Here is a 27,381-nt window from a genome sequence, read left to right as displayed (position 1 = left end):
AGCTCCGAAAGCTCGTGCTACCACATAAACCTGTTGGACTTTAACCTGGTGTGAGACGTCTTACTGTGCCCACCCCAGTCCAACGCTGGCATCTCCACATCATGGCCTCTCTGCCTATTGGAGGATTGGTATGAAATCCCTGCTGCCTGGGAACTGGAGTATCTCTGGGTGTCAATCACAGCTGATTGACAGGGGAGTCCTGGGGGGGGGGGGAGGGGGGGGCAGCTGGCACCCATTCATAAAAGGAATGGCAACAGAACGGGGCGGAGCCTCCCCCTGATTGACATCCCGATTGCACCAATCAGCGCGGGGGAGCGGTAGGGATGATGTCATCGCCAGCTGGAGCGTGGCGCGCAGGCGCGGTGCAGGGCTGTGGTTGATCCAGCTGCGAGAGAGCTGGGACATGGTGAGTGCTGGGCGCACCTTGGGGGAGACAGGGAGTCTGCAAAGAGAAGCAGGGCTGAGGGGGTTTGTGTGGGGGGTAGGAGAAGCAATGCATTGCTTATCAGCTGAACCTTTTTATCGCAGTATAACTCCTGTCTGGGCGTTGCCTTTGCAATTAAATGTCACAAGGACTCAAGAAGGGGCGTGAGAATTGGGCACGGATAAACATGTCCTTAATAATATCCAGTTGGCAGGGATGATTTTAATATTGACCGGAGTCTTTAGGTTAGAGGCACCTAGTTAGCTACTAAAGCTGGTTGAAGCTATTTGCATTTCTGGGATATCAGGAAATTAAAAGCTTGCCCAGAATCAACAGTGATGATGAACCACCATGGGCTGTGGCAGCTACAGTGCTTCATTTCCAGAGCTTTAGGAATGTGTGTGGTGCTGAGCAGTGTTGCCAAGCTGCTGTGCTAATGGCTTGCTGGATAAAACGCAACTGTCAATATAGAATCATAGAAACCCTACAGTGCAGAAAGAGGCCATCTGGCCCATCGAGTCTGCACCGACCACAATCCCACCCAGGCCCTATCCCCATATCCCTACACATTTACCCGCTGATCCCTCTAACCTACACATCTCAGGACACTAAGGGGCAATTTTAGCATGGCCAATCAACCTAACCCGCACATCTTTAGACTGTGGGAGGAAACCGGAGCACCCGGAGGAAACCCACGCAGGCACAGGAAGAATGTGCAAACTCCACACAGACAGTGACCCAAGCCGGGAATCGAACCCAGGTCCCTGAAGCTGTGAAGCAGCAGTGCTAACCACTGTGCTACTGTGCCGTCCCTGATGCTGAGTAGGTGGTTTTACGCTTTGTTTTCCCCCTTTCAGAGAAATGCTTGCCGAGAAAGATTCCTTTTGGTTTAAAGTTTTCCTCAGAAGTGGAGTCCTGTCTGCTCACCTCACTTATGGAAAGGATGTAACAGCACTCGAGGGGATACAGTGGAGATTTACCAGGATGTTGCCAGGGGTGGAAAATTGAAGCTGGCTGTGAGGAAAGATTGGATTGGATTTGATTTGATTTAGATTTATTATTGTCACATGTATTGGGATACAGTGAAAAGTATTGTTTCTTGCGTGCTATACAGACAAAGCATACCGCACATAGAGAAGGAAAGGAGAGAGTGCAGAATGTAGTGTTACAGTCAGAGCTGGGGTGTGGAGAAAGATCAACTTAATGCAAGGTAGGTCCATTCAAAGGTCTGACAGCAGCAGGGAAGAAGCTGTTCTTGAGTCGGTTGGTACGTGACCTCAGTCTTTTGTATCTTTTTCCTGATGGAAGAAGGTGGAAGAGAGAATGTCCGGGGTGCGTGGGGTCCTTGATTATGTTGGCTGCTCTTCCAAGGCAGCGGGAAGTGTTATTCTCCTTGGAGCAGAGGAGGCTGAGAGCAGATTTGGTTGAGATGTGCAAAATTTATGAGAGGTCTGGATGGAGTGGATGGGAAGGGGTTATTTAATTTGCAGAGGGGTCTGTGACTGGTGGTGGTGGTGGGGGGGGGGGCACAGATTTAAAGTGGATAGGTTAGAGGAGAGATTAAGGGGGGAAAAAAATCAACCAGTGGTAGGAGATCTGGAACTCACTGCCTGAAAGTGTAGTAGAAGCAGAAATCCTCAATTCTTTTAAATGATGTCTGGATATCCACCTCAAGCTTTTAAGTTTATTTATTAGTGTCACAAGTAGGCTTACATTAACACTGCAATGAAGCCAATATGAAAATCCCCTAGTCGCCACACTCCAGCGCCTGCGTGGGACGCTACACTGAGGGAGAATTTAGCATGGCCAATCCACCTAACCAGCTTTTGCACTGTGGGAGGAAACCGGAGCCCCCGGAGGAAACCCACGCAGACACGGGGAGAAAGTGCAACCTCCACACAGACAGTGACCCAAGCCGGGAATCGAACCCGGGTCCCTGGCACTGTGAGGCAGCAGTGCTAACCACTGTGCCACCGTGCTGCCCCAGCTCCCTGTAGGGCTATGGACCAAATGCTGGAAAATGGCATTGGACTGGGTGCCTCATTTTTCAGCCGGCGCAATCATGGTGGGGAGAGTGCCCTTTGCTGTAAGCTTTCCACAATTTTTCTGAGAACTCATTCTCCATCAGTCTGATTGTGAGCTGCTGCACAAAGAACAACGCCCAATCCAGCACCATTTTCTCTGACTCTCGATTCCTTGAGTCTACAATGCTATATTCTACAGCTGGGGTTGTTTATTCTTGGAGCTCTAAGCAGCAGAGGAGAGAACAGAGGCTGCGCTTTCTGCTGTCTTTTTTAAATGTCAGGCCACATCAGCACAGGCCAGTGAGACTTGGAATCAGTCTTTCAGCCTGTGTCAGTCCAGGTTATCTCAGCTTTGCACTTGCCCTGAGCACACTCGGAAAGGGAAAGTCAGCTCCTCTGATCATTAATCACAGCTCGTGTGAGAGAGAGAGAGAGACAGGCAGAATGTCAGGTGGAAAGCTATGTCTCTCTTGTGGGGACTATGAATTGAATTCAATTTGAATAGTTTCTTGGGACAAGCAAGGGGATGGATTAAGGACTTGCCCTGTCGGCTGAGATTAGGGTGACTATGATGTCCACTGGGGTGAAATATTGGAATGTTACCACCACTCTTGAATCTACAACCATGCGTGCTGTATGTTCAGACATTTGTTGGATGGAATGGGGAAGGGAATAAACATTTCATTTATCACATTGTCCAGTTATTGATAATAGTGAGGATGTGCTGTGGCAACAAGCACAGGGTGTGGGGTGCTTCCTCCGGGTGCTCCGGATTCCTCCCACAGTCCAAAGATGTGCATGTTAGGTGGTTTGGCCATGATAAATTGTACCTTAGTGTCCCAAGATGTGTAGGTTAGGGGGATTAGTAGGGTTAATATGTGAGGTTACAGGGCCTGGGTAAGGTACTTTGGTGGAGAGTCAGTACATGGGCTGAATGGCTGCCTTCTGCACTGTAGAGATTTTATGTCCCAGTGTGGTGGAGAAAACGTTTACAAGGAGCGGCACACCTCGATGCCCAGCTGATCATATCCAAGCAGCTTACTATAGGAGATGCTGGCAAAGATAGTCTGAGGGCCTGCATCTGACCACCTCGCAACTCCATTCCCCTTCCCTGGCAACTGCCTCAGGCTGAAGCAGACTGCTTGTGATCTCAACCTCTTACTCACGTTGAACCTCTGACTTGATATTCTCACCATCATAAAGGCTGCCTACTTGAAGCTCTGCACCATTGACCCCCCTCTATCCTGTCCTCAGCCCCTGTGCTGCTGAACCCTTCAATTACATTATTGTCCCATCCAGCTAGTTCAATAATCTTCCCCACTGTAAACTTCAACGCCTTCCTGAACTTTGGAAGTTGTCCCACTGGCCTGTAATCCCTGCCCTCCGTGATGCTCTGGCCCCCAATAATTTGAATGTAAAATTCTAATAGTTTTTGGAAAACCATTTGTGAATTCTTGCTCCGTCAAAGGATATGGGAGAAAAGGGGGATCGGGATATTGAATTTGATGATCAGCCATGATCATAATGAATGGCGAAGTCATTCGGGTGGCACAGTGGTTAGCACTGCTGCCTCACGGCGCCGGGCAGCCAGGTTCGATTCCTGGCTTGGGTCACTGTCTGTGTGGAGTTTGCACATTCTCCCCGTGTCTGCGTGGGTTTCTTCCGGGTGCTCCGGTTTCCTCCCACGGTCCAAAGATGTGTGGGTTAGGTGCATTAGCCATGCTAAATTGCCCCTTAGTGTCTTGGGGTGCGTAGGTTAGAGGGATTAGTGCGGTAAATATGTGGGGTTATGAGGATGGGGCCTGGATAGGATTGTTGTCAGTGCAGACTCGATGGGCCGAATGGCCTCCTCCTGCACTGTAGGATTCTATGATTCTAATATTAAGAGCCTCTCGCATCGCTACCTGGCAATGTTAATAATTCTTCTCTTTTCAGGCTGAAGTTGAAGAAACACTGAAGAGAATTCAGAGCCAAAGGGGTGTTGCAGGAATAATTGTTGTCAACGCTGAAGGTAGTTATAATCTTTTATTTGTCTATAATAAAGGACAGAATTTTCATGGTGGTTCTTTGTACCTGTTTCCCTGTTTGTCAGACAGGGTGAAGATTTGACTTTAACTTCATGTTTGCTGCTTTATTTCCCCATGGAATGATGTCATTGTTATTTTTAAGATTGACTTCATCAGGACTGGTAGACTTAGGCATCTGAAATAGCATGTTATCTTATTGAGTTTTTGATGTTAACAAGCTGGATGGGACATGGGTTAGTGATTCGAAGCTTTTTAAGTTTATTTATTAGTGTCACAAGTAGGCTTACATTAACTGCAATGAAGTTACTGTGAAAATCCCCTAGTCGCCACACTCCGGCACCTGTTCGGGTACACTGAGGGAGAATTCAGCACGGCCAATGCACCTGACGTCTTTCGGACTGTGGGAGGAAACCGGAGCACCCGGAGGAAACCCACGCAGACACGGGAAGAATGTGCAAACTCCACACAGACAGTGACCCGAGCCGGGAATTGAACCCGGGTCCCTGGTGCTGTGAGACAGCAGTGCTAACCACTGTGCCACCGTGAAGAATGAGACAATGATGGGAGCTCATGCTCAGCTCTGTGATGCCATGTTGCACCAGTGAAAAAATTAGAAGCACAAATTTGAAGAATAAGGAAAGTGATCAGTACGTGGAGCGCTGGTGTTTATGGCAGAGTCTGCGGATTGCGCATTGGATTTATCAACCATCACAGAATCCATCAAACCGGACTGAATGCAAGTCATCTCCAATCCTAAGGGATTGCCAAAGACCTTGGAGATATTTGCTCCTGTTGAAACCCATAGCTTTCTATACCGGGGCAGCATGGTGGCACAGTGGTTAGCACTGCTGCCTCACAGCGCCAGGGACCTGGGTTCAATTCCCGGCTTGGCTCGCTCTCTGTGTGGAGTCTGCATGTTCTCCCCGTGTTTGCGTGGGTTTTCTCCGGGTGCTCCGGTTTCCTCCCACAGTTCGAAAGATGTGCTGGTTCGATGCATTGGCCGTGCTAAATTCTCCTCAGTGTACCCGAACCGGTGCCGCAGTGTGGCAACTCGGGGATTGTCACAGTAACTTCATTGCAGTGTTAATATAAGCTGACTTGTGACACTAATAAATAAACTTTTTAACTTCTACTAGATAGATGATAGATCAGAATTGCTTTCTCATCTGTATCTATCATGTGACTCAGAAACAGCATGTGATAACTGTGATTGGAAGACCAGACATTGTATTGGTAAATGTATTTCCCCCGGTTTGTTTTAAAATTCCAACATAGACAGTGTGTACTTTAGATCGGTATTTGGTCTCCTTACACAAGAAAAGACATACTTCTCAGGGTGCAACTGATGTTGATCAGATTGATCCCAGGGATGACGGGGTTATCTTGAGGACAGATTGAGTAGAAATGGCCGATAATCTCTGGAGTTTAGAGGAATGAGGAATGATTTAATTAATACCTATAGAATTCTTCAAGGAATTTCCGGGGTAGAGGTTGAGAGGCTGTTTTCCTGGGTTGGAGAGCCTAGAACTAGGGGATGTAGTCTCAGGTTAAGGGATCAATGATTTAAGATTCAGGTGAGGAGAAATCTCTTCATTTAAGAGGGTTGTGTAATCTTTGGAATTCTCACCTTCAGAGGGCATGTGGATATTGGGTATATTCAAGACTGAGATCAGAAGGTTTCTGGGCATCAAGGTACAGGAGAGTTGGGCGGGAATGCAGAGTTGATGTAGGCGTCCTGATGTTGTTGAATGGCAAAGCAGACTCGGGGGACTTTATGGCCTATTCCTGCTCCTGTTTCCTTGTGCTGTGAATCTGGTTTTTTTTCCTTTATAGGGTGAGAGTCATTTTACAGGTTCATTATGATGTAGAACTGGTTCAGAGAGACTGAATGGCTCATGTTCCAAAGAGTGGGTTTCTGCTTCACATCCTCTGGATTGAACTCTTGATTGGTTGCGATCTTTTTAAATACATTGGGGCCGCTTGGTTAATATTTCTGTGACCTCCCTCTATACCTTGGTTGACAAATGCATTGATGCCAGGTGAAGACGGGGTTGACTCAAACTCTGCTCATGTATAAAGACTGACCAGTTGAATGAGGTGACGATGTTGGTGTGTTTTGACTTGTATCACAGGATACACTAGAGAGAAGGGAATAAGAAGGATGGAAATTTGGTTGTGAGGAGAGATCAAAAGGAGATGCTTGGACATGATGGGGTGAAACTAGGAATCTGGATGATGGTTCTAACTGGCTGAGCAGAACTCAACTTTATTCAGAATTTTCAGCATTTCTGACGAGGCAAAAGTCAACATCTCTTAGAATGGTTCCGAGGGGGTTGGAAAGGAATTTTCCAGATTATTTTTGAGGGATGAACACTGGCCAGCACACTCGGAATAACTCCTCTGCTTTCCTTCAAAATAGTGCCGCAGGATCTTTTACATCTACCTTAGAGGGCAGGCAGGGCCGTGGTTTGACATCTCATCTGAAAGACAAGGCGGTACGATGGCACAGTGGTTAGCACTGCCACCTCACAGCGCCAGGGACCCGGGTTCAATTTTGGCCTCGGGTCACTGTGTGGAGGTTTGCATGCTCTCCCTGTGTCTGCGTGGGTTTCCTCCGGGTGCTCCGGTTTCCTCCCACAGTCCGAAAGACGTCCTGGTTAGGTGGATTGGCCATGTTAAATTGCACCTTAGGGTCCCAAGATGTGTGGATTAGGACGATTAGTGGGGTAAATACGTGGGGTTACAGAGATAGAACCTGGGTGGGATGCTTTGTTGAAGAGTCGATGCAGACTCAATGGGCCTCCTTCTGCACTGGAGGGATTCTATGATTCTACAGTGCAGCATTTCCTTCAATACTGCACAGGAGTGTCAGTCTAGATTGTCATGCTCAGGTCCAGGGATGAGATTTGAACCTGGAACCTCATGACTTGGAGGCAAGAGTGTGCTGCCCACTAAACTGCAGCCGGCATTGACCATGTAGCCTGTTCCTGTCCATTGTTGTCACATGATTGAAAGCTGTTCTCTTTCTAAGGTATCCCCATCCGGACAACCATGGATAATGCGACCACAGTCCAATATGCAGGCCTTATCCACCAACTATCCATGAAAGCTCGGAGCACCATCCGGGACATCGATCCTCAGAATGACCTCACCTTCCTCAGAATCCGATGCAAGAAAAATGAAATAATGGTTGCACCTGGTAAATGTGGTTTATCTAATCTGCCCTGTGGCATATTTTATGTTACTATCCTCCAGGTTTAAATCCCACTTGTTTATTCCTTTCAAGCAGTGTTATTAGCTCTGCAGTGACCTGACAGGTGAGTGCACCCACTGACACGGTGCTAAGCAGTGTGGATCCGAGGTTCCTGAGTTTTATTCTTGGTCTATCATTCTTATAAATTCTTTCACAGGATGTGGGCATCTCTGGCAAGATGTGAAGATGACTGCGTTGGACTGGGGTAAGCACAGTGAGAAGTCTCACAACACCAGGTTAAAGTCCAACAGGTTTATTTGCCAGCACAAGCCACAAGCTTTCGGAGCGCTGCTCCTTCATCAGTTGAGTGGGAGTTCTGTTCACAAACAGGGCATATAAAGACACAAACTCAATTTACAAAGTAATGGTTGGAATGCGAGTCTTTACAGGTAATCAAGTCTTAAAGGTACAGACAATGTGAGTGGAGAAAGGGCACAGGTTAAAGAGATATATATTGTCTCCAGCCAGGACAGTTAGTGAGATTTTGCAAGTCCAGGCAAGACGAGGGGGTTACAGATAGTGTGACATGAACCCAAGATTCTGGTTGAGGCCGTCCTCATGTGTGCAGAACTTGGCTATCCGTTTCTGCTCAGCGACTCTGCGCTGTCATGTGTCGTGAAGGCCGCCTTGGAGAACGCTGACCCGAAGATCAGAGGCTGAATGCCCGTGACTGCTGAAGTGTTCCCCAATAGGAAGAGAACACTCCTGCCTGGTGATTGTCGAGCAGTGTTCATTCATCCGTTGTCGTAGCGTCTGCATGGTTTCCCCAATGTACCATGCCTCGGGACATCCTTTCCTGCAGCGTAGCAGGTAGACAACGTTGGCCGAGTTGCAAGAGTGTGTACCGTGTACCTGGTGGATGGTGTTCTCATGTGAGATGATGGCATCCATGTCGATGATCCGGCACGTCTTGCAGAGGTTGCTGTGGCAGGGTTGTGTGGTGTCGTGGTCACTGTTCTCCTGAAAGCTGGGGAGTTTGCTGCGGACAATGGTCTGTTTGAGGTTGTGCGGTTGTTTGAAGGCAAGATGTGGGGATGGCCTTGGCGAGATGTTCGTCTTCATCGATGACATGTTGAAGGCTCCGGAGAAGATGTCTTCTCTGCTCCGGGGAAGTACTGGACGACGAAGGGTACTCTGTCCGCCGTGTCCCATGTTTGTCTTCTGAGGAGGTCGGTGTGGTTTTTCGCTGTGGCACGTTCGAACTGTCGATCGATGAGTCGAGCGCCATATCCTGTTCTTATGAGGGCATCTTTCAGCGTCTGGAGGCGTCTGTTGCGATCCTCCTCATCTGAGCAGATCCTGTGTATACGGAGGACTTGTCCGTAGGGAATGGCTTCTTTAACGTGTTTAGGGTGGAAGCTGGAGAAGTGGAGCATCGTGAGGTTATCCGTGGGCTTGCGGTGCAGTGAAGTGCTGAGGTGACCGTCCTTGATGGAGATGCGTGTGTCCAAGAATGCAACCGATTCCGGAGAGTAGTCCATGGTGAGTCTGATGGAACTTGTTGATGTCATCATATAGTTGTTTCAGTGATTGTTCACCATGAGTCCAAAGGAAGAAAATGTCATCGATGTATCTAGTGTATAGCATCGGTTGAAGGTCCTGTGCGGTGAAGAGGTCTTGTTCGAACCTGTGCATGAAGATGTTGGCATATTGAGGTGCGAATGTGGTCCCCATGGCTGTTCCGTGTGTCTGGATGAAGAACTGGTTGTTGAAGGTGAAGACATTGTTGTCCAGGATGAAGCGGATGAGTTGTAAAATTGCATCTGGAGATTGGCAGTTGTCGTCGTTGAGTACTGAGGCAGTTGCAGCAATGCCATCGTCGTGGGGGGATGCTGGTGTAGAGTGCCGAGACATCCATTGTGACGAGGAGCGCTCCTGGTTCAACTGCTCCATGTGTGCTGAGTTTCTGTAGGAAGTCCGTAGTGTCGCAACAAAAGCTGGGGGTTCTTTGTACAATGGGTTTCATGATGCCCTCAACGTAGCCGGAGAGGTTCTCGCACAGGGTCCCATTGGCAAGGCTAGCATTTATTGCCCATCTCTAATTGCCCTTGAGTGGGTGCTACTAATCCACCTCCTTGAATTGCCGCAATCCATGTGATGTAGGTACACCCGCAGTGCTGTTAGGGAGGGAATTCCAGGATCTTCACCCAGTGACAGTGAAGGAACGGCAATATATTTCTAAGTCAAGATGGTGAGTGGCTTGGAGGGGAACTTGCAAATAATGATCCCAGGTATCTGCTGCCCTTTTCCTTCTAGGTAATAGAGGTCATGGAGAATTGGCACAGTGGTTAGCACTGCTGCTCCACAGCTCCAGAGACCTTGGTTCAATCCCAGCCTTGGATGACTGTTCTCCACATGTTTGCGTGGGTTTCCTCCGGGTGCTCCAGTTTCCTCCCACAGTCCAAAGATGTGCAGGTTGACTGGATTGGCCATGCTAAATTGCCCCTTAGTGTCCCAAGATGTGTGGATTAGATGGATTAGCTATGGGAAATGTGTAGTGTTACTGGGATAGGGCGGGGGCAAGAGTTGGGTAAGATACTCTATCGGAGAGTTGGTGCAGACTTGATGGGGGGAATGGCCTCTTCTGCACAGTAGAGATTCTATTATAAGGAAGCTTGAAGAGTTGTGCGATGGTACACAGCTGTCACGCAGTGGTGGAAGAAGTAAATGCTTAATGTGGTGGATGGGGTGCCAATCAAGTGGGGCTGCTTTGTCCTGGATGGTGTCGAGCTTCCTGAGTGCTGTTGGAGCTGCACCCATCCTGGTGAGTGGAGAGTGTTCCATCACATTCCTGATCTGTACCTTGTAGATGGTGGACAGGCTCTGGGGAGTCAAGAGGTGAATTACCCACTGCGCAATTCCCAACCCCTGACCTGCTCTGGCAGGTACAGTGTTTACATAGCTGGTCCAATGAAGTTTCTTGTCACTGATAATCCCCAGGATGTTGATAGCGGGGGTTCAGCAATGATAAAGCTGTTTTAAAATGTTATCTGACCTCCGCTGCAACAGCAGGAGAAGGGACACCCATCAACCACTGCAATGAATCGGAGATTTAGCTATCTGCCTGAGTTCCTCACTCCTACTCACTATCCGTGTTAGGATCCTGTGCCAGGCACTAAGGTATATTATGAAGCCAGACCGGACCGCAACAATTTTTCTATTTTAGCATTAGTGTAAGGATAGGATGATTCGCTCCAGGAGTGATTCCATTCACATATTAAGGATCTTTTATAGTAAAGCAGACTTTATTTAATTACACAGTTTGAATATAACTCTACCAAATGAACCAGCTTAACCATTAACAATATTTAAAAATGAAAAGGCAACAACATTAATTTCTAACTTATCACTGCTTCAGTTCCAAATAAGCAGTATTCCTCTTGTTGACTTAACTGTCACTTTAAACACAGTTAGCAACCATAAATGTATTGGCAGAGACTGCAAAAATAAAGAGGGACAAAGTGATCAAGAGATTCATTACAGTTGGGAGGGAATTTTAAATTTGTGGTAATATTCTAAGGGAGCTGAGAGGGTGGGTGATGGGGGAAGGTGGCGACCCATAGAACAGGGGTAATGAGAAAGTAGGACTTGCTGTCTTTAATGGAAGGTCGAGGATGCGAGGCCAGTCAGACGAGCATTGGAATATTTGACTTTGTGGGATACGACAGAATGGATGGCAATTTCAGCAGCAAATGAGCTGAGGCAGGGATGGCACACTCTGTTATGAAGGTGAAAGTAATCCATCTTTTTAACAGAGAAGATTTATGTAACATCAGTTTGGAATTGAACAATGTACCATATTGCAAAAAGGTCAGCCTTAAAGAATAGTCAGGGCAAGGAATGGAATCGGTGATGATTAATTGGATTTTATTGTGAGGGGTGAATACCTGGCTCTTGACGATGTTTAGCTGGAATAAATCGAAGTCTGAAAGAAGAGCAGTGAAAGGGTTGAGAAAGGTGGTGAAGAGGCAGAACTGGGTGTCAGTGGTGTAGATGTGAAGTTGACTGTTGCAAAGTTGAGTAGAGTAATTGTAGACTGGTGTTTGTAAAATTGTAACCCCATGCATTTACCCTAGCTAATCCCCCTGACACCAAGGGGCAATCTAGCATGGCCAATCCACCTAACCCGCACATCTTTGGAGTGTGGGAGGAAACCCACGCAGACACGGGGGGAATGTGCAAACTCCACACAGACAGTGACCCAAGCCAGGAATCGAACCCGGGTCCCTGGCGCTGTGAGGCAGCAGTGCTAACCCACTGCGCCGCCGTGCCGCCCACAACCTACATTCCGATTGCATGTTAACAGCGATCCTCGTTGGTAAGAGGGAGGAAGTAACCTGATTTCAACTTCCCTAACTCCGGAAGGAGAGCTTGCTTTTTGTTTTAATTGTTTGTGGAGCTGAACATTCCACTAATTTTTGTCTCTATCTTTTGCCCTTGACAGATAAGGAATATTTACTGATTGTCGTGCAAAACACAAACGAATCATCTTTGTAATGTCAGCATGGAGAAACGTGGGAATAGCTTCAGCGCCGTGGGAACACTCATTTACACGACATTGATCCTTGGTGTTGAATTCTCACTGCGCCCTGCACTGGTCCACAATCGCGGTGGCTGCGCCCTAAATCCTGTGCTTCTGTGATGCTTCTCCTCAAACAAGTGACTGCATTCCACCCCTTCCACAAGTAGTTTAATGGGTCCATTGTTCACTGGCCAGCACTTTGCGCTAGTAACGTGTCGTCAGCTTGCTCATTTACGTAGGACAACCTTTTACCGATCGAGTCTTCGGCAGAGGTTGATCTCTTTTCATTGGAGAGCTGCCCCAATTAAATTTTAAACGGTTTGAGATACTTGCAAAGCGTTTGTGGTAAATTGGAACAAATTCACAACCTAATTTGCAGCATTTTAACACAACCTGGTCTCCCTCTTTAAAACAATTGTGCCTTGAATAGCCACCGGTTTTATTCTCGTATGAAGGTTGGTTTGTAGTTGGGGCTAAAGTATTTGCATTAAGGTTGAAGAAATGCAACTAAACTTCTAAACCAAAGCAAAAGGTCTTTAGGTCAGAAAAACAAGATAACGGATGTGTCCGATTCCCTGGTACTCTGAAATTCAATCTTCCTCTTGCAAGTTTTTTCATTCTTTCCCCAAAGTAAGTATTTGTTGAAAAGGTGCATGACATTGCTGTGTACCTGGCTGCTGGAACTGTTGTGGACTGGTTGCCATGTGGAGGCTGGGGAGAGGGGAAAATGGAGGCCATTGTGAAATATTGTTTTACTGAAAATAAAGCCAATAAAGCTTCCACAAACCTTTGTTCTTTGCCTATTTTGCACAGCAGTCTTCTCAATGTTTCCGCTTGTAGCACCGTATCAGCAGGCATGTTTTTAACTCCAGAAAGAACTTTCTCAGAAGACTAAGGAAATTTGGCATGTCAGCTACGACTCTCACCAACTTTTACAGGTGCACCATAGAAAGCATTCTTTCTGGTTGTATCACAGCTTGGTGTGACTCCTGCTCTGCCCAAGACTGCAAGAACTACAAAAGGTCGTGAATGTAGCCCAATCCATTACGCAAACCAGCCTCCCATCCATTGACACTGTCTACACTTCCCGCTGCCTCGGCAAAGCAGCCAGCATAATTAAGGACTCCATGCACCCCGGACATTCTCGCTTCCACCTTCTTCCATCGGGAAAAAGGTACAAAAGTCTGAGGTCACGTACCAACCGACTCAAGAACAGCTTCTTCCCTGCTGCTGTCAGACTTTTGAATGGACCTACCTCGCATTAAGTTGATCTTTCTCTACACCCTGGCTATGACTGTAACACTACTTTCTGCACACTCTCGTTTCCTTCTCTATGAATGGTATGCTTTGTCTGTATAACGTGCAAGAAACAATACTTTTCACTGTATACTAATACATGTGATAAATCAGATCAAAATGCTAGAAAATCTCAGCAGGTCTGGCAGCATCTGTAAGGAGAGAAAAGAGCTGACGTTTCAAGTCCAGATGACCCTTTGACAAAGGGTCATCTGGACTCAAGCCCCGTCACTCGACAAAGGGGCTTTGACAGGCACAACGTTACAGGGAGAGGGACAAGGCGATGATTTTTGATTTGATTTGATTTATTATTGTCACATGTATTAGTATACAGTGCGCGCTATACAGACAAAGCATACCGATCATAGGGTACACCAGGGAGAAGGAAAGGAGAGGGTGCAGAATATAGTGTTGCAGTTACAGCTAGGGTGTAGAGAAAGATCAGCTTGATATGAGGAAGGTCCAATCAAAATTCTGATGGCAGCAGGGAAGAAGCTATTTTTGACTCAGTTGGTACGTGACCTTAGATTTTTGTATCTTTTTCCTGACGATGGAAGGATTTGCATATAAAAATTTAAATCTGAGGCAGTGTTGAGCTGGTCTCTTTGCAACTCTTCTGTGCCTATTCCCTGTCCGAATTCTCTGTGGATGTGAGAGATGTTAAAGCAATGCACATTGTTGTTCCCATGGATTTCTCAGCAACCCACCCAGAGATCAGTAAATACTGAGTCAACCAATCCCATTGAAACTGCCTCCCACACCAGGGGCTCCAAACTCTTCACTTTCTAAGATCAAGCCTCTGAATTCCCTCAAAGCCTCCTCCAAGTCAGATTGTCTCAATGACTACAGATCTTCCAGGGTTTCAATCTCACATCCCGTGACTCTATTCCCCTGAATTTCCAAGTCTGCACTCCACCCTCTAATTACTGGCACAATTTCAGATCTTTAACAGCTGGCTAACTTCACTGGGTTGGCACTGCCCCTGGATTTTACCAAGTTACACCAAGCTATAAATAGGTCCATGGTTTCTTCTGAGCCCTAGCCCTTTCCACCATGGAGCCAATAGCCTTTTGCCATCTTTTCACTTCCCCAAGACTTCTCCTGAGCCCTAAATGCATGGAGCGATCAAATGGCTTTTGGGAGTTCCCCTGAGCCCCAACTCTATTTAACAGCAATATATTGCAGTCTGGAGCTTGCTAACAGGTATGGCCTTTTCACCTGCTGGTGGGACACACTCTATCCCAGCAAACTCTCAGATCATTCAAACCCTTTCTTACGGTTTCTTATACTCAACCCATCTCCATGACATAGCCTTCCAGGGCTCAGTGAATGCTTTTAAGCTAAATATAGCTCTAACTCCCAAAACTAAACAACTCTCCGGGCTGCATTTCTTTGCAAGTAGTGTAGACACCTCATCTCCAATTCTCCAACTAAGTAAGCCCACCTGCTGTTGTATGATTTGACCTTTCTAGCTGTTTGACTCCTTAAGTGAACATAGCCCCAACCTTTTAAAGTGTAATAGCCTTCAACTGCTTTAGTTGCATTTATCCCATTTCCTACAGTTAAACTTTAACCTTCCACAAACTAAAAATGACCTCTAAATTATTACTATGAACCAGGAACTAGGTATTTATAACACAAGTCATTAATATAGATTGTGAGTAGTTAAGGCCCCAACGCTGATCCCTGTGACACCGCACTAGTTACAATTTACCCTCCTGAAAATGATCCATTTATCCCCAATCTCTGCTTCCTGTTAGCCAACCAATCCTTTGTCTATGCTAACATTTTACCCTCTACACCAAGAGCTCTTAGCTTCTGTGGTAACCTTTGCGCTTCATCAACTGTCTTTTGGAAATCCAGTTGCACCACGTCTACAGGTTCCCCTTTATCTACCTTGTTACATCCTCAAAACACTAATAAATGTAAATAATAGAGAGAAGATTAAGAGGTGACTTAATAGAGGCATACAAGATGATTAGAGGATTAGATAGAGTGGATAGTGAGAGCCTTTTTCCTCGGATAGCGATGGCTAGCACGAGGGGACACAGCTTTAAATTGAGGGGTGAGAGATATAGGACAGATGTCAGAGGTAGGTTCCTTACTCAGAGAGTAGTAAGGGCGTGGAATGCCCTGCCTGCAGCAGTAGTGGACTCGTCAACATTAAGAGCATTCAAATGGTCATTGGATAAACATATAGATGATATTGGAATAGTGTAGGTTAGAGGGGCTTTAGATTGGTTTCACAGGTCGGCGCAACATTGAGGGCCGAAGGGCCTGTACTGCGCTGTAATGTTCTAAATTAGTTAAACATGATTTTCCTCCCACAAAACCATGTTGACTCTACCTGATGGCATTGTGATTTTCTAAGTATCCTGCTACATCTCCTTAATAATGAATTCCAGCAATCTTCCTTTGGCAGATGTTGCACTAATTGTAGTCTGCTGCTTTCCGTCTCCCTCCTTTCCTGAATAAAGGTGTTACATCTGGGTTTTTTCTAATCTGCTGGCACCCTTACAGAATCTAAGGAATTTTGGAAGATGATAACTAATGCCTCTACTATCTCTGTAAACTCAGGATTTCTTAAGCCGGTGGCTGCATTGGGCTACAGGCCAGCTCAGAGCAGTGAGGGGAGTATTTCCATTAGGTTTGTTGGCTCAAAAAACCACACTTAACTGGGTGACTTTCACGATAAGCACAGACACAGCCTCTGACTCCAGTGTGAATTCCATTCCTCTTGCACATTAAGAGCGAGGGCGTTGGCTGGGAGTTTATTTATTTATTAGTGTCACAAGTCGGCTTCCATTAACGCTGCAATTAAGTTACTGTGAAATTCCCCTAGTCGCCACACTCCGGCGCCTGTTCAGGTACACTGAGGGAGAATTTAACACGGCCAATGCACCCTAACTAGCAGGTCTTTCAGACTGTGGGAGGAAACCGGAGCACCCAGAGGAAACCCACGCAGACACGGGGAGAACGTGCAGACTCCGCACAGACAGTGACCCGAGCCGGGAATCGAACCCGGGTCCCTGTTGCTGTGAGGCAGCAGTGCTAAATCCGCAGTTGGTACTGGCCAGTTCTTTTGTTTTAAGAGAATGATATGGACCAGGCATTCGAACATGCTGTAGCTGGGAACGTCAGCCGTGATTCACTGATGAGCAATCTCTCCTCAGAGTCTGGAGGTTGTGGGTTCAAGTCCCACTTCAGGGCCTCAGCACCAAATGAAGGCAGATAGATCTGGTGTAACATTGTGGGAGTGCTGGATTGTTGGCAGGCACTGCCTTGTGAAGGAGATGTTAAAACACGATCCCATCTGCCCTCTTCGCTGGATGTAAATGGCACCATTTTGAAGCACAGCAGGAGAGTTACCTCTGGTGCCCTGGCCAATATTTATCCCTCAATCAATGTCACAAAAGCAGATTGCTTGGCCATTTCCTCATTGCCGCTTGTGGGATCTTGCTGTGCGCAAATTGGTGTTTTACTCACTGCAGCAGTAACTAAGCCTCAGAATTACCTGATTGGCTGAAAAATGCTTTGAGATGTCTGGTGGCCATGAAAGACCCCATTTATAAGCAAGAGATTTCTTCTTTTGGTGCTGAGGGGGTTACAGAGGGGGTGCTGCATGATCTGAGGTGCTGTCTTTCAGGTGAGATATTAAAATGAGACCTTGCCTGCCCTCCCAGGTGGCTGTAAAAGATTCCTCTAGCCTGCTTTGAAGAAGACCCAGTGTAGTTATCCCGGTCGCTTTGGCCAGTATTTACCCCTTAACCAACATCACTGAAAAAAATCTGAAGAAGTGATAATTTATCGCATTGATGTTTGTGAGAACTAATTGTGCGCTAAATGTATTCCCCTCCATCTGCAAGTGGCACAGTGGGTTAGCGCTGCTGCCTCACAGCGCCAGGGACCAGGGTTCCATTCCGGCCTTGGCTCACTGTCTGTGCGGAGTTTGCACATTCTCCCCGTGTCTGTGTGGGTTTCCTCCGGGTGCTCCGGTTTCCTCCCACACTCCAAAGATGTGCAGATTAGGTTGATTGGCCATCCTTAATTTTCCTTTAATGTCAGGGGGATTTGCAGGGAAATATGTGGGGTTATGGGGATAGGGCCTGGGTGGGATTATTGTCGGTGCAGACTCGATGGACCGAATGGCCTCCTTCTGCACTGTAGCATTCGATTCTACGATGCAATGATCATTATTCTTCAAATCACTTTGTGACTGTAAAGCACTTCGGGACATCATGGAGTCATGAACGGTGCTGTATGGTGAGGCGATGGCCTAGTAGTATTATCACTGGGCTATTAATCCAGAAACTCAGCTAATGTTCTGGGGACTCGTGTTCGAATCCCGCCATTGTGGAATTTGATTTTGATTCAAAAATATCTGGAATTAAGAATCTACTGATGATCATGAAAGCATTGACGCATTATCGGAAAACCGATGGTTGGCATGCCTTATGAGGATAGGCTGAGGGAGCTCGGTCTTTTCTCCTTGGAGAGACGAAGGATGAGAGGTGACCTGATAGAGGTGTACAAGATGTTGAGAGGTACAGATCGGGTGGATTCTCGGAGGCTTTTTCCCAGGGCTGAAATGGCTGCTACGAGAGGGCACAGGTTTAAGGTGCTGGGGAGTAGGTGCAGAGGAGATGTCAGGGGTAAGTTTTTCACTCAGAGGGTGGTGGGTGAGTGGAATCGGCTGGCGTCAGTGGTGGTGGAGGCAAACTCGATAGGGTCTTTTAAGAGACTTCTGGATGAGTACATGGGACTTAATAGGATTGAGGGTTATAGGTAAGCCTATATATAAGCCTCGGTAGGTAGGGACATGACCGGTGCAACTTATGGGCCTAAGGGCCTGTTTGTGCTGTATTTTTTCTATGTTCTACCCGATTATTGGAAAAACACATCTGGTTCACTGATGCCTTTTCGGGAAGGAAATCTGCCATCCTTACCTGGTCTGGCCTACATGTAACTCCAGCGCCACAGCACGGAAGAATAAAAAAAAGATGGAAACTCTTACAATTTGTTTGGATTTGAATTCAGCCCAGCTATGGTTCCTTCAACACACTTTGAAATATTGTGCCAACTAAGAACACTAAAAGAAATTCTCTCCGATTTAATAGTCAGTTGGATCCGTATATTCTTGTCCACGATAAACCCCGTTATTAGTTTGCAGTTGTTTAGTTCTGCATTCTGTGTACTGCCAGCAGAGGGAGCATGTGATCTCCAGGTATATGTGCAGAATGTTACACCGAACTGGCTGAGGTTACTCATGAAGGCCCCACCTTCTCAACCTTGCCCCTCGCCTCAGGTTAAATCACCACCAATCAGCTCTCCCCGCTTGAGGGGAGAGCAGCCTATGGTCATCTGGGACTATAGCGACGCAGACGTGACAAGTGGTCACCATTTGAGTGATATCTGGTTTAGCTTTGCTCTCATGGCAACCACTCCAGTCGCAGACTCAATGGACCAAATGGTCTTCTTCTGCACTGTAGGGATTCTATGGTTCTATGAAAACTTTGTCCTCACAAGTAAGTCTGGGTCACTGTCTGTGCAGAGTCTGCATGTTCTCACCGTGTCTGCGTGGGTTTCCTCCGGGTGCTCCGGTTTCCCCTCACAGTCCGAAAAACGTGCTGGTTAGGTGCATTGGCTGAGCTAAATTCTTCCTCAGTGTACCCGAATAGGCGCCAGAGTGTGGCGACTAGGGGATTTTCACAGTAACTTCATTGCGGTGTTAATGTAAGCCTACTTGTGACACTAATAAATAAACTGCATTCATAGAATCATAGAATCCTTATAGTGCAGAAAGAGGCCATTTGGCCCATAGAGTCTGCACCAACAGCAATACTACCCATGCCCTATCCCAGTAACCCCACATATTTACCCCGCTAATCCCTCTAACCTACACAAACCTAAACTTAAGTCCATTGCTGCTGGGAGGTTTCAGTAATTACTTATATATGTACACCATGCAAATTAGTTGGAGAATAGCAGACTGGATTGCGAATCCTATATCGAGATGATAATTGCTCAAAATCAGTTCCACTGGACAGGAGGTATTGTTGGTACGCCTGACTCCCAAAACTCTTGCGTGCTCTACTCATATCTCAGGCAAAACCAGAGGCTCCCAGCTGGACAGTGGGAAAGCTTTAGAGATATCCTCAAAGCATCCATGAAGAGACCAAGCATTCCCAGCGACTCAGGAGAGGTCCTATTCATTCCGAAAGACACCAACGCAATGAGAGACTTCATCAAGAGCAGGCCAAGGCTAAGTCGAGGTGTCAGAGAGAGCGCAGAAACCTTCCAACAGCCATCGCCTCCCCTAAAACTGTACAGGGAGCTAGCCAGGAGTCCAACCTCGAATCTTCTGATCCATAGTCAGATGCATTATCCATTGCGCCACTGGACCACAGTGGATGATTCCTGACTGTTGATCGAATAGCCTGTTTTCACCATCTCCAATAACTTTTATCAGTAATAAACATAGATACTCAGAATGGGAATGAAAAAAAACTCCTGGGGCTTAATCCTCAGTTCCAAAATATTCTAGGAAAAACCCGAAGTGTTGGTAACCACCCCCCCTTCATGTTGGCACCCCCCTTCATGTTGGTAACCCCCCTTTGTGTTGGTAACCCCCCGCTTCATGTTGGTAACCCCCCCGCTTCATGTTGGTAACCCCCCCGCTTCATGTTGGTAACCCCCCCCCCCCCCCCCTTCGTGTTGGCAACCCCTCCCTTCGTGTCGTGTTGTGTCCCCGCATCTTTGTTTGTTGAGCTTCTCTAACTCTGACAGCACAAACATTATGGGTGGGATTTTCCAGTCCCCCCTGCCCGAGAGAATAAAGTCCCACCCGAGGTCAGTGGATGGACAGGACTGAAAACCTTTAGTCCATAATCTTGCGATCTACCCAATCCACATTGGCAGCTCTGTTTGTGAAGGCAATGAAATGTTTTGTGACACACTTGATCAGGAGGTGTCACTCTTTGAACAGTATTTCCCTAAACGGATCCGGCCACCAATTAGTGTGAGTCAGTCTTTCAGTCCCTGGCAGCAGTTAAAGCATTTCCACTCCATCTGACGAAGGAGCAGCTCTCCGAAAGCTTATGGTATTTGCTACCAAATAAACCTGTTGGACTTTAACCTGGTGTTGTGAGACGTCTTACTGTGTTTACCCCAGTCCAACACCGGCATCTCCACATCATGAGCAGTTAAAGGGACAGCACTGCTGCTCAAACTGCAATTGATGGTTTATCTGAGTTCTTAATTATCTCCAGTTTTTGCCTCTTCCCTTCTGACACCTTCCTCCACCACCGGCCGCACCTGGCTGCACCCCCACCCCCGCCCCCACCCTTTCCCCTCTCCCCTCCTACCCCTCCGCTCCCCCCCCCCCGCCCCCGCCCCCCCCCCCCCCCCCCCCCCCCCCCCCGCGCCCCCCTGACCATCTCCAGCCTCCATTTCCTCTCTGGGCTCTCGGCTGCTCCCGTCCCAATCCTTCCCGTTCAAATTCAGCTACCAGCTTTCTCCCAAACCGAAGCATTCCCGGCCAAAGACAAATCCAGATTTCATTCCAGATTTTTATTCAATTCAAATTTCACCATCTGCCGTGCTGGGATTGGAACCCGGATCCCTGGAGCATTAGCATTTCCCAGAGCATCATGCTGTGTCTCTGTATTACTAACCTAGTAAAAATACCACTGTGTCACTGGCCCCCATATTATGGGGGTGGGCTTGTGGGTGGGCAGGAAGGTGGTGGGATGGGTACCCACTCTATTTTGCATGCCTCTGCTCCCTCCCCCCCCCTCATGTTACATCCTCTACCCCCAGGCATATAGAATTTAGCCCATTCAGCCCAGGTTGGCACTGCACGGTGGCACAGTGGTTAGCACTGCTGTCTCACAACACCAGGGACCCAGGTTCGTTTCCCGGCTTGGGTCATTATCCGTGCGGACTCTGCACATTCCCCCCGTGTCTGCGTGGGTTTCCTCCGGATGCTCCAGTTTCTTCCCACAGTCCAAAGATGTGCGGGTTAGGTGGATTGGCCACGATAAATTGCCCCTTAGTGTCAGGGGGACTAGCTACGGTAAATGCATGGGGTTATGGGGATAGGGCCTGGGTGGGATTGTGGTCGGTGCAGACTCGATGGGCCAAATGGCCTCCTTCTGCACTGTAGGATTCTATGATAATGTTCTTCCAACATTGTGAGGTTAAATAGTGCTGAGGAGCTGTTGTAAATTGGAGTGTAAGTGGCTCTGAGCAGTACAGCAGCTTCATATGGCGCACAGATGGCACTCAGGCAGGCATCAGCTGTGATGCAGTTGGCATTCTCACATTGGAGTCAGAAGGTCATGGGTTCAATTCCCAACCCAAAGCCTTGAGCAGAAAATCTCTGAGGAGATGCTGCACAGTTGAAGGGACCGTCTTTGGGATGAGATGTCAAACTGAGGTGCGACTTGTTGTGTCAGGCGACTGTGAACGGTCCAAGTACATTATTCTGAATGCAGAGGGAGTTCCATCAGATTGTTGGTAAATATTTATTCCTTAACGGGCAGCACGGTGGCGCAGTGGTTCGCACTGCTGCCTCACAGCGCCAGGGACCCGGGTTCAATTATGGCCTCGGGTCACTGTCTGTGTGGAGTTTGCGCATTCTCCCCGTGTCTGCGTGGGTTTCCTCCGGGTGGTCCCATTTCTTCCCATACTCCAAAGATGTGTAGGTTAGGTGGATTGGCCATGCTAAATTGCCCCTTAGTGTCCAAAGATATGTAGGTTAGGGGGATTAGTGGGTAAATACGTGGGGCTAAAGGGGTAGAGCCTGGGTGGGATTGTTGTCGGTGCAGGCTCGATGGGCCAAATAGCCTCATTCTGCACTGTGAGGATTCCATGGATAGTTTGTGCCATTCCTTAAGCAATATTTTAAGAAATGAATTTATGGGATGTGGGCTTCACTGGCTGGCCAGCATTTATTGCCCATCCCTAGTTGCCCTTGAGAAGTGGTGGTGAGCTGCCTTCTTGAATCGCTGCAGTCCCTGTGGTGTAGGTACGCCAGCCCATCCTGGAGTTCCAGGGCTTTGGTGCAGCCAGAGTGAAGAAACAGTGATATATTTCCAAGCCAGGATAGTGAGTGACTTGAAGGGGAACCTCCAGTTGGTGGTGTTCCCAGGTGTCTGCTGCCCTTGTGCTCCTAGATGCTGGTGGTTGTGGGTTTGGAAGGTGCTGTCTAAGGGTCTTTGGTGAATTGCTGCAGTGCATCTTACAGATGGTACGCACAGCTGCCACTGTTCATCAGTGGTGGAGGGATTGAATGTTGGTGGAAGGGGTAACAATCAAACGGGCTACTTTGTCCTGGATGATGTCGGGTGTTGTTGGAACTGCAGTTGTCCAGACAAGTGGAGAATATTCCATCACAGTGTGCCTTGTAGATGTTGGGCTTTGGGGCAGGGGTGGTCAGGAGGTGAGTTACTCACCACAGGATTTCTAGCCTTTGACCTGCTCTGATATCCACAGTGTTCATATGGCTGATCCAGCTCAGTTTCTGGTCAATGCTAACCCCCAGGATGTTGATAGTGGGGGTTTCAGCGATGGTAATGCCATTGAATGTCAAGGGGCGATGGTTAGATCCTCACTATGAGCTGATCAGGTCATTATCACATTGTTGTTTTTGGGAGCTTGCTTTGTACATCTTGGGGGCTTCATTTCCAACACTACAACAGGGATCTACACTTCAAACAAACGTCCCTGTATGAAAATGCTTTGGGAAAGCAACTCAAAAACAGCTTCTTCCCTGCTGTTGTCAGACTTCTGAATGGACCTACCTTGCATTAAGTTGATCTTTCTCTACACCCTAGCTATGACTGTAACACTACATTCTGCACTCTCTTGTTTCCTTCTCTATGAACAGTATACTTTGCCTTTTTGGCACGCAAGAAACAATACTTTTCACTGTATGTTAATATATGTGGCAATAATAATTCAAATCAAATCAAAATCCTGTCATTGTTAAATATGATATATAAATACAATTTCTTTCTTTCTTCGTTCTCCGATGCGTTTACTTTTGTCTAACTGTCTTTATATTGTCCTTGTGGCTCTCTGATGATAGCTGAGGTGAAGGAATTTAGTCATGTAGTGAGATTAGGGAAAATTAAGGCAGGGGAGGTTCAAGGGGTTATACATAATTGAGATGTTCAAAATAATAACGGGCTTTGATAAAGATAAATAGGGAGAAACCAGTTCCACTGATCAGTAACCGGAAGACAAAGATTTACCATCATGGAGCACACCAGGATGATAGGGAGTGGGACAGCTTGATCTTGGTTTCAGATAAAGCTCGGCACAACATCGTGGGCCGAAGGGCCTGTTCTGTGCTGTACTGTTCTATGTTCTATGTTAACAAAAAGCCAAAGGGAAAATTTGGGCGGCACGGGGGCACAGTGATCAGCACTGCTGCCTCACAGCGCCAAGGAACCGGGTTCGATTCCAGCCTCGGGTCACTGTCTGTGTGGAGTCTACACATTCTCCCCGTGTTTGCGTGGGTTTCCTCCGGGTGCTTCGGTTTCCTCCCACAGTCCAAAGGTGTGCTGGTTAGGTTGATTGACTATGCCAAATTGCCCCTTAGTGTCAGGGGGATTAGCAGGGTGAATATGTGGGGTTACAGGGATAGGGCCTGGGTGGGATTGTTGTCAGTGCAGGCTCGATGGGCTGAATGGCCTCCTTCTGCACTGTAGGGATTCTATGAAATTTGGAGAAGGTTTTTATGCAGCCAATTATTATGACCTGGAATGTACAGACTGATTGGGTGATGGAGGCAGATTCATTAGTGACCTTAAAAAGGGAATTGGATAAAAAGTTTTTTTTAAATACAGGGCGATGGGGAAAGAGCATTACGGTTGGGGTTAGGGTTAGGGTTAGGGCTGGGGTTAGGGTTGGGGTTGGGGTTAGGGTTGGGGTTAGGGCTGGGGTTAGGGTTAAGGTTAGGGTTAGGGTTGGAGTTAGGGCTGGGGTTAGGGTTAGGGTTGGGGTTAGGGTTGGGGTTGGGGTTGGGGTTGGAGTTAGGGCTGGGGTTAGGGTTAGGGTTAGGGTTGGGGTTGGGGTTAGGATTGGGGACAAATTGGATAGCTTTTTCAAAGAACCAGCTAACAATGGGCTGAATGGCCTCCTTCAGCATTCTGGACATCCTTGAGGGCATTTGGAAAGAAGTTAGTGATCCCAATAAAGACTTTATTTCAGAGTTTCTTGCAGACTGAACGAGTGCGATCTTCTCCAAAAGGGGCCTCTGCTCTGGCACATCGAAGTGTTGAAACATCCATCTGGCAGCGTCTCCTGCCGCTGCTTTCTGACAGGTTTTCCTTAATGTGTGTCAATAGAATCCCCAGCGTGTTCCTCCCAAACACGCCACTGATAAAAGCAGATCGTGTTAAATCCCCAGACACAAAGCAGGTAAAGAGATTCACGCAAGAGAAGATTTAAAAACCTCCGACACACTCGCAATGTGTTTGCGCATCTTCTGTCGGGAATAACTCAAGGTTTTTTTTTGCTTTTATCTCTTTTAAAACCTATGGTTCATACAGTACTGGAGGAGGCCATTCGGCCAATTGGGCTTGTGTTGTCTTTGACAGGGTTCTTGAATAAGTCCTACTTCCTGCTCCTCTCCAGCTTCAGTTTCCTTTTTCCCCATTTTTGGAGGTTATGTCCAATTCTCTTTGGAAAGCTGCCACTGAATCTGCTTCCACCGCCTTTTCAGGCAGTGCCTTCCAGATTACACCAAGTATATGTGTAGTGCAACCCAAAGGACTGTGCGGCACAGTGGCACAGTGGTTAGCACTGCTGCCCCACAGCGCCAGGGACCCGGGTTCAATTCCGGCCTTGGGTCACTGTCTGTGTGGAGTCCGCCTGGGTTTCCTCCGGGTGCTCCGGTTTCCTCCCACATTCCAAAGATGTGCAGGTTAGGTTAATTGGCCATGCTAAATTAATCCTAGTGCCAGGGGGATTAGCAAGGTAAATATATGGGGATAGGGGCTGGGTGGGATTGTTGTTGGTGCAGGTTCATTGGACCGAGTGGCCTCCTTCCGAACTGTAGGGTTTCTATGATTTTCTTCCACTCACCTTACCCGTTAAGGTAAGTCACGCGGATCTCTGGCCTGCATGATATTCTGCACTCCTACACAACCCTTTCCAAAACCATACACTCTTCTGAGGTCTCCACTGTTGCCTGGGATGGATATTTGAGCTATAAGGGGAGACTGGATAGGCTTGGATTATTTTCTTTAGAGCAGAGAAGGCTGAGGGGGGACATGATTGAGGTGTATAAGATTATAAGGAGTACGGACAGGGTGAGCAGGGAGCAGCTGTTCCACTTGGTTGAGGGGTCAATCTTGAGGGGGTGTCGTTTTAGGGTGAGGGGCAGGAGATTCAGAGGGGATTTGAGAAAAAAATTTCATTCAGAGGGTGGTGGGAATCTGGAATGCACTGCCTGGGAAGCTAGTGGAGGCTGGAAACAAGCTTCACAAAATATTTGAACGCGCTTTTTAAATATCATAACATTGAAGGATATGGGACAAGTGCAGGAAAATGGGATTAGCGCACCTTTAGTGGTAGTTATTGTCATACAGACCCGATGGGTCAAAGGACCTTTTTTGCGCTGTACGATTCTATGACTCTATGATTGTGACTATCCTCCTATTCTGGCCACTTATGGGTCTTGGATTTTCATTGCTCCACTCCTGAAGGTCATGTCTCCAACTGCCTGGGCCCTAAACACTTAAATTCCCTCATTAAAGCTCTCTGCCTTTCTCTCGGTCTCTCTACCTCAACCTAGAACAAAGAACAACAAAAATTACAGCACAGGAAGAGGCCATTCGGCCCTCCAAGCCTGCACCGACCATGCTGCCTGTCTGAACTAAAACCCCGGGCACCATATCCCCTTATTCCCATCCTATTCATGCATTTGTCAAGACGGCCCTTAAAAGTCACTATCGTATCTGCTTCCACTACCTCCCCCGGCAGCAAGTTCCAGGCACCCACCACCCTCTGTGTAAAAGAAACTTGCCTTGTACATCTCCTTTAAACCTTGCCCCTCGCACCTTAAACCTATGCCCCTTAGTAATCGACTCTTGCACCTTGGGAAAAAGCTTCTGACTATCTACCTCTTCAGGAAGCTCCTTAAAACCTTTAATAAAGACAGAAAAATGCTGGATAAACTCAGCAGGTCTCTGGCAGCGTCTGTGGAGAGAGAAACACAGTTAACATCTCGAGTCCATATGACCCTTCTTAGGCAGAAGAGTCACACTGGACTTGAAACGTTAACTCTGTTTCTCTCTTCACAGATGCTGCCAGACCTGCTGAATTTTCAGCATTCCCTGTTTTTATTTCAGATTTCCAGCATCCGCAGCACGGAGAACAGTACAGCACAGCAACAAGGCCTTCGGCCCACCGTGTTGTGCCCAACATGAAGCCAAATTAAACTAATCCCTTCTGCCTGCCCCTGCTCCATCTCCCTCTATTCCTCACATATTCATGTGTTTGTCTAAAAGCCCCTTAAACACCCCTATCACACCTGCCTCCACCATCACCCCTGACAGCGCATTACCACTCTCTGCGTAACAAAACTTACCCCTCATATCTCCTTTGAAATTTCACCCCCTCACCTAAAGCATATTTTGCATTTATTTCCTTAAAGCACACCTCTTCAACCGAGCTTTTTTCCAGGTACCTAAAGTGAGTCAGCATCAGCTGTTTTCTGTGAAGCATCTCGCAGAGAGGTTTTACCGCATTAAAGGCACATCAATAGGGCAAATGTTTCCATTGTGCCCATACTGTGGAAAAAAATGAGCTCAGACAGCAGAGGA

At 47.4% G+C, this 27,381-nt stretch overlaps 1 protein-coding gene across 1 annotated transcript; it reads left to right on the top strand.

The window, feature by feature from the left end:
* Positions 1-347: 347 nt before the first annotated feature.
* Positions 348-13,040, top strand: LOC144508334 (dynein light chain roadblock-type 2-like). Its single transcript, XM_078236170.1, has 4 exons — positions 348-406; positions 4,384-4,459; positions 7,507-7,674; positions 12,173-13,040. The coding sequence occupies exons 1-4, from the start codon at positions 404-406 to the stop codon at positions 12,223-12,225; spliced, it is 300 nt and encodes a 99-aa protein (XP_078092296.1). The 5' UTR covers positions 348-403; the 3' UTR covers positions 12,226-13,040.
* Positions 13,041-27,381: the final 14,341 nt, after the last annotated feature.

Source organism: Mustelus asterias, chromosome 20 (genome assembly GCF_964213995.1).
Source record: "Mustelus asterias chromosome 20, sMusAst1.hap1.1, whole genome shotgun sequence".
Taxonomy (NCBI): Eukaryota; Metazoa; Chordata; class Chondrichthyes; order Carcharhiniformes; family Triakidae; genus Mustelus; species Mustelus asterias.
This window is presented reverse-complemented; position numbering and strand designations above follow the sequence as displayed.